The sequence below is a fragment of the Nelumbo lutea genome, chromosome 7 (assembly GCF_056320005.1).
Source record: "Nelumbo lutea isolate HS-2025 chromosome 7, American lotus-T2T, whole genome shotgun sequence".
NCBI lineage: Eukaryota > Viridiplantae > Streptophyta > Magnoliopsida > Proteales > Nelumbonaceae > Nelumbo > Nelumbo lutea.
Window position 1 is genome coordinate 43,099,533 of NC_142690.1, and position 10,378 is coordinate 43,109,910.

General features: G+C 36.1%; 1 protein-coding gene across 2 annotated transcripts; it reads left to right on the top strand.

The window, feature by feature from the left end:
- Positions 1 to 2,085: 2,085 nt before the first annotated feature.
- On the top strand, positions 2,086 to 9,724 carry LOC148846199 (dihydroceramide fatty acyl 2-hydroxylase FAH1-like). 2 transcript variants are annotated; one of them, XM_088953721.1, is made up of 7 exons: positions 2,086 to 2,275; positions 4,624 to 4,694; positions 5,219 to 5,311; positions 5,528 to 5,724; positions 5,845 to 5,950; positions 8,133 to 8,279; positions 9,273 to 9,724. In XM_088953721.1, exons 2-7 carry the CDS (start codon positions 4,644 to 4,646, stop codon positions 9,390 to 9,392), a joined length of 714 nt encoding a protein of 237 aa, XP_088809847.1. In that variant the 5' UTR covers positions 2,086 to 2,275; positions 4,624 to 4,643; the 3' UTR covers positions 9,393 to 9,724. The 2 variants fall into 2 exon arrangements, with proteins under 2 accessions (XP_088809847.1, XP_088809846.1); XM_088953720.1 differs by having other exon boundaries at positions 2,087 to 2,317.
- The last annotated feature ends 654 nt before the right edge of the window (positions 9,725 to 10,378 follow it).

Here is a 10,378-nt window from a genome sequence, read left to right on the forward strand (position 1 = left end):
TATGGGTGTCCTTACCCCATGGGAGGCCGCTACTTTTGCTACTACTGGATTGAGATCGCAAATTTCGAGGGTCTTCAAGTTAAATCTTTGAATATATTCTCAGATAATTTCCTTAGGTCATTATTAGATGTACATCAAGCTCATGGTGGTCTTTTGATATCTTTGGTTGGTCGTGAAATGAGCCTCGAACATGCTGCTAAATTGGTCCCGACTCTTGATGGAGATCAGGGCAAGCCCTGAGTACCACAGCCGAGTTGTCTTCCTTAGGGTGGTTGGGAAGGCTAGGCACATGCTCACCTATGAGGCCCCTTGCTATCAATGACAACTCAAAGCTTGATGGGTGTAGCTGAAAGCTGAGTATGCAAGAAAGATGATGTTAGAGGGCTCGGGGGATTTCCCGGGCAAAGGACTCCAACGTTCAAGTTAGTGTTGAGCTCTCCATGGTGGTAGAAAGCAACGAGGCAAGAATTAGAACAAGAGCATGTGTGTGTATATGTGAACATACTTTTTGACGGTGAAGGGGTGCACTTATATAGACCTCAAAACTCGGTTGTTACATGTCCGGCACGTTCGGGCTGTTAGTGCTCATCCGTCTGTCACTTCGGGGATGTGCCCACACGACACCACATGTGTCCATATCCGCTTCCTTGTAAAGCGGTGATAAGGCGGGTATCGTGTCCTCATGTGTCTCAGGCTAGCTATTTGGTGCGAAGGGGGAAGAGCGAGTGTGCCATGTAGGTTGGAGATGTGGTGAGGTTGGAGAGGTCCCTCAGGTTGCGGGCTGCCCAAGTCAAACGTGTAGGTTGGGGGCATGGCATAGTCAAGTTGAACGTGTACCTTAGGCCGATAGGGCCGATAGGGCTTCATAAGCCGATCTATCAAGGTGCTCATAAGCATAATCCAACCACGTATGATGCTAATGTGTCATCAAATGATTTTTGGACTGCCATGTGGCAGAACGTGATTGGAGGTATAAATCGTCCCTCATCAAAATATATGAGTGGCAAATGGATTAAGAGGTCAATATGGGTGGGTTGGTACTCAACCTGCACTCAATTCACCCATTTTGTCTTTAAAAAATAAAACGGACGTATTTGCAAGATTACAATAATGTTTTTGTATTCAATTCCAATACGTGAACCAAAATTTAAAAAATAGGCCATCCATTCGCTCAAATTAAACTCTTGAATCTTGATAGGCGAATGGAACCATGGACTTTGAGATTGGTGAACATGACGTAGACAATGTAATAGGAGAGAAATTTTTCTTTTTTGGAAAGAAAAATGATACTTGTGGACTGGTTGGAGATGATTAATAAGGGTGTTTTTGTTAAAAAAAAATTAATTAATTGAATAGACTAGATGGTGAATGTTAATTTTGTCATATAAAAAACGATACTTGTGGACCAGTTTTGTTATCATCAACAATGATACATGTGGAGTTGTGGACCGATTTTGTTATCATCAACAATGTTGACTTGATAAAGGTATATACATAAATTATAGTGTGAGAGAGGGGATCTCTATTGAAGAATGGAATATGCCAGATATGTTTAAGAGAATTTTAGAAAAGTGAGGGGAGTACAGAAAGATCCCCCTAAAAATTAAAACCCGTGTGCTTACTAAACCACTAAATTATGAGACCGGTTCTGCTTCTTTACAAGGCACTTCATTCCGATTTTATACGCACATCCTACCATGCACCGGGAATATCTCTCATAGTTTTAATCACGGGAGATATTTCCAACGTGAATGTACCTGTGAGGCGCGGAACAGATCCGATTCCTTAAATTATTTATATTAATTAAAACTTAAAATGGTATGAATTTACATCTGCGCTCCCACAGCATATCCCAACCGTATATTGGGAGATATTCCAATGCACGCTGAGGTGTGCATGTAGGGCGCAGATGTCATCTCGGCATATATTTGATAACCAAGCGACATTTTTATGCTACTTATTTGATTCTGATCCAACGGTTAGAATCTAGAAAGCACATGCAATCGACCGTACAATGGTACCCGGCTGTGACTTCTGCTTAGCTGGCAACCGTTAAAAACCAACGTGATATCACGCTAGCATCTCTAGATTCCATCTAAAATTGAAGTGGGGAAGCCTTAGTCAATCCCTCTCTCTCTCTCTCTCTCTCTCTCTCTCTCGCTACAAATAATGTCCTCTTCGTTTGAGACTTGAAAATCTCCGTCACTCGTTCTCCCTTTCTTCTCCCTTCCTTCACATTGCAACGGAGAAGGAAATCACGAACTGCCTGAGCGAGGTACACACCCATATTGCCAGATTTATAGGATTTTCAAGTCAGGTTGGTTGGTTAAATTTGACTTCGTTTTCCTAGTGTTTTTATGTTATATTAAGTTTATTTAAGGTACTATGCGATTAGGAGTTTCAGATCTGAGCTTTTGGGTGTTTTTCTCCTTGATTAGTGCTGAGATTAATGTCTTTTCTGTGTTACCATTGTGGTTCTTGATGTTTGGGGTTGAATTCTTGTTTTGTTTACTTAATGCCATTTCTTTGGGAATCGAGTTAGCGTTTTTGGTTTTCTTCTTGGTGGTTTAGTTGGATTCGACTATGATGGCATGAATCGTGAAGGATGAGTTGCAGACTAGGCAATACCATTTGGGTTCAGAAGTACTTGTTTATTGTTTTATTACTCTATTAAAACTGGTGCTGGATGATTTTGGAAACATGGTTTTAACAGAAGTAAATGGATTTCTCAATGGAGCTTGAGTTCAATGATATACTGAGTAAACAAAACAGAAAAAAAAGTAATTGTTTCTGCAAAAGGAGGATATATATCTGTCAATAGAATGATGGTGGCTGAAATATTTCGAATTGAATGCTCAACAAAATATCAAAAAAAAAAATCAAATCAAGGGGCTGTTTTTTTTTATGAGTTCAAATCAAGGGGCTATTGCTTGGTGCAATTGTAAAATCTTGGCCTGATAAGTACGAGAATATGGGTTCGGCCACTTTGTGCAGAAAATGACGAAGGTTAGGCCTGTATCCAGTCCATCCCTTTCAAAGGCAAATCTAATGATATACTGTTGTTTTAGAACCGGTTATTAATTTATTATGAATCCTTTATTGTTTCAATATGTCACCGTTGCTTATTTCTTGTTTACTATTAAAATTATTATTTCTTATTCACTTATTTATGCTGAGGCGATTGTCGTTAAGGCAGATTCTGACGTGAATCCACCTATTCCTGCCACATGAAGGATCTTTTAGCCAATCTAGACTGTCCATCAGATGGGGGATCCACAAGATTGGCCACATGTTCAATTACACAGTTCATATCGTCCATATGCTCCACTGTGCATTTCTTGTTTCCACAACTAATAATTTTTTTTTTGATTTTTATTTCCACAACTAATATAGCCATTCAAAGTTCTAATTTTTTAATAGAAAACTAACTTGTAAAAATTAGGGCTGCAACTTGGGCAGGCTTGGGTTGAGCAGTTGCTAAAACTTGAATGGGCCTGGCTCAAGGGCCTGTGCTTGAATACTATGTAAATTCTTCAAGTTAAGTACCTGATTTGCACCCCTAATAAAAGTGGACTTGCCACGTAGCAAGGTCTTTTGGTCTTTTTTTCTTTCTTCTTCTTGAACTTAGCATGGGGAATGGAACTTGGATACTGCTTTTGAGCTCCAATTTACTCTGTCATGTGTAAGATTACCTGACCCTTTTGGCCCTATGGCCTTGCATCTGAGCATATCTGCAGCTCCTGCCCCGTAGTGTCCCCTTGCATCTCTTGTTTCCACAACTAATTTTGCCATTGAAAGTTTTATTTTTTTTAATATTTAATATAAAGCTAACTTATGAAAGTGGAATTTCCATGTGGCATGGGCTTTTTGGCTGTATTTTTCCTTGGCTACGTTTTGATCTCCAGGTTACTTGTCATGTGTAAGATTACCCGAATGGCAGACCATGCCCTTTTGGGAAAGCAAAAAAGTTCTTGTCAAATCACAAAGAAGGGATTGATGGCATTTCATCTGAGCATATTTCAGAGGGTTCCATACATAAGGGGCCATTGCTTGGTACAATGGTAAAATATTGGGCTGACAAGTGTGAGAATGCAAGTTTGATCTTTGTACAAAAATGTCAAAGGTTGGGTCCATATCCAGGCCACCCATCCCAACACCCTACATAGCTTGGACCAACTTTGGGTAGTGGGCTTTTAGATATATTGATTACATTTTTCTGTATGTGCAGCCCCAGGCATTATCTTTTAAGCCTTTATTTTTCTTGAGTAACTGTAAAATATAATGGTATTGTGATGTGAGAAAGGGAGAGACTCCAATTATAGTAAACTGTACAATGTTATGTGTATTTAAAAGGAACAGAACTACATAAGTATACTAATTAGAAAACAATTGTTCCTCTGTAATGTTAGTAGTGTCTATCCAATGGAGAATTTTCTATAACCTTTATTCAAAAGATCCTCTCCACACCATTATCTGTTTTTCCAACGAATAGTATGACCTTAATTTGTTTTACATTTAATTCTCCTGTAGTTTCAATTTTAACATTTATTCAATTGTTTTCAGCTTGATTATACAGTCATTTCATGTATAATCTTTTCTTCTTGTATTTAAACATGTCTCCAGGTACATAATAAGGTGCCAAGATGGTTGTGCAGGAATTTACTGTGGACTTGAATAAACCTCTTGTATTCCAGGTATCTTTTATTGTCTTCATGGTATCTTTTATATTTCCTTTTCTATAACATTATTAAACATGCTTGATAAATATATAAAGCCTAAACTGTGCTATCACTAAATTCTTTTCCTTTTCTTTAATTTTTATCAGTCTTTTTTTCCATTTCATTTTGAGAACATTTTTTTTTTCATGTTTTTGTATGTTCTGCCTGTTTTATTCTTCTCTACAACCATGTTTTCCCATGATTTATATTCCATGTGAATACCAGTTAGTTGCCATTCTAGACATGCCTAAACTGTGCTATAACTGAATTATTATTTTTTTTTAATTTTTATCTTAGTATTTTTTTTAAATTTCATTTTGAGAACATTTTTCATGTTTTTGCAATGTTTTACTTGTTTTATTCTTCTCTGCAACCATGGTTTTCCGTTATAACTCCATGTGTATACCAGTTAGTTTCCATTCTAGACATGTCTGACTGCACTCCATTTTAATAGTTCTATTTTGTATGTTCAATTTTTAATCTTTTAAATGGTTTTATAGGTTGGTCACCTCGGCGAAACTTACCAGGATTGGGTTCACCAACCTATTGTTAGCAAGGAAGGCCCACGTTTTTTTGAGAGCAATTTCTGGGAGGTATCTTCTAATTCCTGTCTACATGAAACTTTCTATTGCTGTACACAACTGCCCACTGACACCCACCTAGTTTAGCACACATAAAATATTGGTCAATTTGCATGGAATGGTTTAGATTGCTTGCATTCCATATTTCTTATTACTATGACATTTTATTTGATTAGTATAAATATATACATGAGTTTAACTTTGCAGTTGATTTGTCACTTGAAACAGTTCTTTACCCGAACAGTATGGTGGGCAGTTCCTCTCATTTGGCTTCCTGTTGTTTGTTGGTTCATCCACACATCTATTCAAATGGGCCATACTCTTCCTCAAGTATGTCTAATGATACTTGGTGGCATATTTGTGTGGACGTTGTTGGAATACACTTTACATCGCTTCCTGTTCCACATCAAAACAAAAAGCTACTGGTTTGCTTTCTCTCTTTAAGATTTATTTAAGTTATTATTCATGTATTCTTAATAATCCCCATTTCAAATGTTTTTCCTTTTGACTAGCTAGTACTTGATATAATTGATGACTTACTGCAGGGGAAACACCATACATTATCTCCTTCATGGTTGCCATCATAAGCATCCTATGGATGGGCTACGACTTGTTTTTCCTCCTGCTGCAACAGCCATTCTTTGTGTACCAGTGAGTTGGAATTTTCCCATCATCTCTTTATCTACCTTAATTAGCCTTGTAAAAATAAGAGAGTGAAGTGGTTATATGACACTAAGAAGATAAATAACATCATATCTTGCTGGGTTTCTATATATTCCTAAGTGTTGGATTGGACAAATATGATCATATGATCATTTTGAATAGATTGGCCATGGAAACTCATGCTATGTTTGTTTGAATGCAAATTTGAACCAGATAAAAATTTTGCACCCAGTTCAGTTTTGCATCCATTTGTTTGTGACTATGATTTATACCATTGTTTTCAAGGTGCCAAGGCGAGGCTAGGCGACTGGGGGGCGCCTTGTCGCCTAGTCGCCTAGGCGATTGATTTTTTAATGTTAAAACATAGATCTTGGGGTAGTTTCCTAGGTGCCATAACCATATTTCTTTAATAATTATTCATGATTTTCATAAGAAAAGTATAAATTGCATATTAAAGTATAGAAAATCAACATATTCATGAGAAGAAAAGGTAGAAGGAAAATAAAATTCAAAAAATATAGGGGCTGAACCCTTATTTTTTGTTATAGGAAAAGAAGAAAATAAAAAGTATTGGTAGTAGTAGTAGTAGAAGAAGAAGAATATATGGAAGAGGAAAATGTGCTGATAAGATAAAATTTTAAGTTCTTCCTTACTTATTGGTTCAGGTTTTTAAGTCTTTGAGGGTTCAATACAGCATTTAGCAATGTTTGTGTTGATTAAACCCTAATAAATAAGAAAATAATAAAAAGAAATTAGTATATAAACACACAAAATGATTATTTTAGTTTAGTAATGTCTATTTTATAATTATAATCTCAAAAAAGAATAAATAAAAAGTATTTTATAGTAGGAAGTATAAAACTGCTTGGCGATTAGGTGAGGCGAGCCTCAAAGGGTGCCTTGTCGCCTAGGCGTCGCCTTGACAACTATGATTTATACTCTAACCTGATGCAAAATCTGCATTTTTTGTCTCATTTGCATCCATCAGCAGTGCAAATTTTGCATCTAAAAAACTAATGCAAAAGTTGCACCACTTCTTCCTACCTTAATTCTTTCTCATATAAAGTGGGAATCATATCAATTTGCTTCCTACCTTAGCCCCCCCCAAATAAATAACCTTTCTTCTGCCTCCTCTTTCATATCTATTGGGGACCACATCATTTGACTCCCTACTTAACTTCTTAAAAACAAACAAAACAAGGTCAAGTGAGAAAACCAGGATTTACACTCAGTCCATTTGCACTCCTATTCATTTACCCCACTGCAACCAAATGGAGCCTTTGGAAGTGTCAATGAATGGACTGATTTGATGCAAAATGATATGAAACTCTTACTGAGCATATCCCTTATCACCCAATCTAAAGCTTATCACATTAATGAACTCAATGAAGCCTTGTCTCGATTTTGAGGCTGGCTTATCACAACTTCATGAACTGATCATAGAATTTATTCAAAATCTGGATTCAATAAAATGTGATTGCAGATGAAAAATATTTTCCTCTGTAGAATATATTTATTTTTATGGCACAAGGTATTTCTAAAAGCTGGAATACCATGATACCTGATATCTGTACATGCCTACCATTGTTGGGAAATGGAGTCATATCCCTATTATATTTCCTGCATGTTGTATCCTTGTTTGTGTTGTTATCTAGGGGTGGAAGTCAGGCAGGCTGGGCTGGGTTTCTTGTCAACCCAGGCCCAACCCTAAGATTTGGGCCTAAGGCCCAAGCCCAAGGTGAAACTCGACCTTCCCAACCCGAGCGCAGCCTGCACTGTAATTTGATGCACTTGGGTAGGGCTCAGACCCAGTCTGGGCTCAGGTTGGTCAATGAATGCACTCTAAAATTACACATGTACGTATGCGTTTATGCAAATATGTATGTATTTTTTTTATTAATACAAATATTTATGCATTTATGTAAATATGTATGTATATATGTAAATACATATCTATATATATGTATGTATGTATGAATGCGTATAGTTGTTCTGGGATGGGTATCATAGATGGGATATTGTTGTGCAGAAAAACAGGAATGTTGAGAAGGAAAACTCATTTATCACTCACTTTTCTGTTCTTTCTTGGGAGCAAGTATTATTAACTCATTTAGCTTTTTCTCATTCAATTCTTTGCTGATTCTGATTCCTTGTGGTTTATGAATGCTAGTTCTGGAACCTCGTTAAGTTTATGTCAACTCCCTCCATTGCTCCTGCTTTGTTCGGTGGTGGTTTGTTGGGATATGTAATGTATGATGTCACACACTACTATCTGCACCATGGACAACCATCCAAAGAAGTGCCTCGAAATCTCAAGGTTAGAAGGAAAGCAGGAAGTTTTCGTGTTTATACATGTTTATCTATTTAAAGTTTTACCCATAAGCAAGCATTCTATATGTACTATAGAATTAATACAAATAACAAATTTTGGACAAAGTCTAAACTCTAAAACATCCTAGGCCAAAGTTGAACCTAGCAAGTTGTGTTTGATATGACTGCTGAAATATGTAATGAAAGAAGAATGCTGAAAATGTAATACCTGCTTAAATGCTGCATGAAGTGCAAAAATTTGGGTGATTAGTTTACCTTAAAATTTTATATATCAACAGTGCTGATTTTAAGCCATTCTTAAGTTTGGAATATTTTCTTCATTCTCCTTTCAGCAGTTATCAAATGATGCCTCATGTGCGTCTCTCCTGAGCTTTTCCTCCTTTTGAGCTGCTATCATAGCAAAGGATTTGCAGCATAGTAAGTGTCCAAGTGTGGGCCAATTTGTCTACTGCTGCAACATCACTTTGTACATGTGTTTTCTTTAACCTACCCAAAGAATACAATATGCTTAGGTGACAATTGGCATATTAAGTGGGCCTTAACCGTTTGGTACTCTTAGGTTATGTTTGGTTTGAAGGAAAAGGTAGGGAAACCTATACAAGGTTTGTAAAGGTTTCCCTACCTTTCCCTTCTTTTCCCTACTTTTTCCTTAAAACCAAACACAGTCTTAGTCTATATATATCTGCGTGTTCTTCATTATTAGGCCTTGGACATCTGACAAAGTACTCGGGATGGCAGAAAAGGCCGTTGCTGATAAAATGGTTGATACCAATAATGTTTAAGTAATATTATAAAAAAAATAATGTTCAAGTTATGATCCTTTAATAGAGTCATGGTTCATTATCATCATCATCTAATCCTTATCTCAACTACATGGGGTTGGCTACAAGAATACTGTTTCACCATTCCACTCTGGTTAGTGACATATTTGTTGTTTAATGGAGTCATGATTATGATATTTTTTTTGTGCTTTGGTCAGAAATATCACTTGAGCCATCACTTTAAAATTCAGAACAAGGGCTTTGGGATTACTTCATCACTTTGGGATAGGACGTTTGGGACGCTTCCTCCATCCAAAGCTTCTCAGAAGAGTAAATAATCTATTTGCTGCTGTAGAGTGAACAGGCATTGGCTTTGTTCAGGTGTTGTAATTTGTCATGAAGCAGCCTGGCTTACAATTGGATATTGTGATTATCCTATGTTACTGGTGTTCAGTAAGCTTGGTTAATCTTAAGAAAATTCCTCATGTATCAATTCTTTATCTTTATTTGTATTTCTTACTTTAGCTGCTTGGCCCAGGTTTAGCAGGATATTGGTGATCATACAGTTTCTTCATATTGGCTCCTAGTTGTTTGTGACTTGAAATATTTTTGTAGGGAACATTTTCCAGACTTCTTTCCTGAGCAACATAGTTTGAAAGATTTTCTTGTATAGTTTATTATTATTTTTCCCTTGTTTAATGAAAGCTAGTATGGGAAGGCAGGTATAAGTCCATAGGTTTATGATTTCTCGGGCATGCATGAATATTTACACAGTTTTAGTGAGAGGAAACAAATGAATGCATATCAGCAGAACATGACGGCACCAATCCAATAAGCGAAGGATAATCAAGAAAATTTTATTTAAATTTTCTTGAAAGGACTATTTCAATGGTTTGGACTAAAACTAGTCTCTATTGAAATATCAAACTATTTTAAATATTATCTTAATAATAGGACATTATTTCAATAGTGACTTCTTTTAGTCCAAACTATTTGATTTTTATCATCAATGTTACCTTAAGTTTCTTTTATAGTCTAAACCTAATATTTTGTGAAATTGTGATCTTTAAAAAGTAGAAAGGTTCTTCGAACATTTTTGAACATTTATCTATCATAAACAGATTTTTAATTAGCTGTTTCTGTTTTTGGGCTTTGAATGTAGTGAAATTTTGGTATTCTGAATGTTGGAATTCTTGAAAAATGTCTATTTCTTTATTTTATCCATCTAAAATTTGTTTAGTACTTTTAAATGCTATATTGCTATTAACATTGAAAAGTATATATTTTGTTACTTTGAAATGTTTAATGTTATTTAATTATATTT

Coding starts and splice junctions, on each gene's coding strand:
- LOC148846199 (XM_088953721.1), top strand. CDS start 4,644: ATGGTTGTGCAGGAATTTACTGTGGACTTGAATAAACCTCTTGTATTC. Junction 5,312..5,527: donor TTGAGAGCAATTTCTGGGAG/GTATCTTCTAAT, acceptor CACTTGAAACAG/TTCTTTACCCGAACAGTATG. Junction 5,725..5,844: donor ATCAAAACAAAAAGCTACTG/GTTTGCTTTCTC, acceptor GACTTACTGCAG/GGGAAACACCATACATTATC.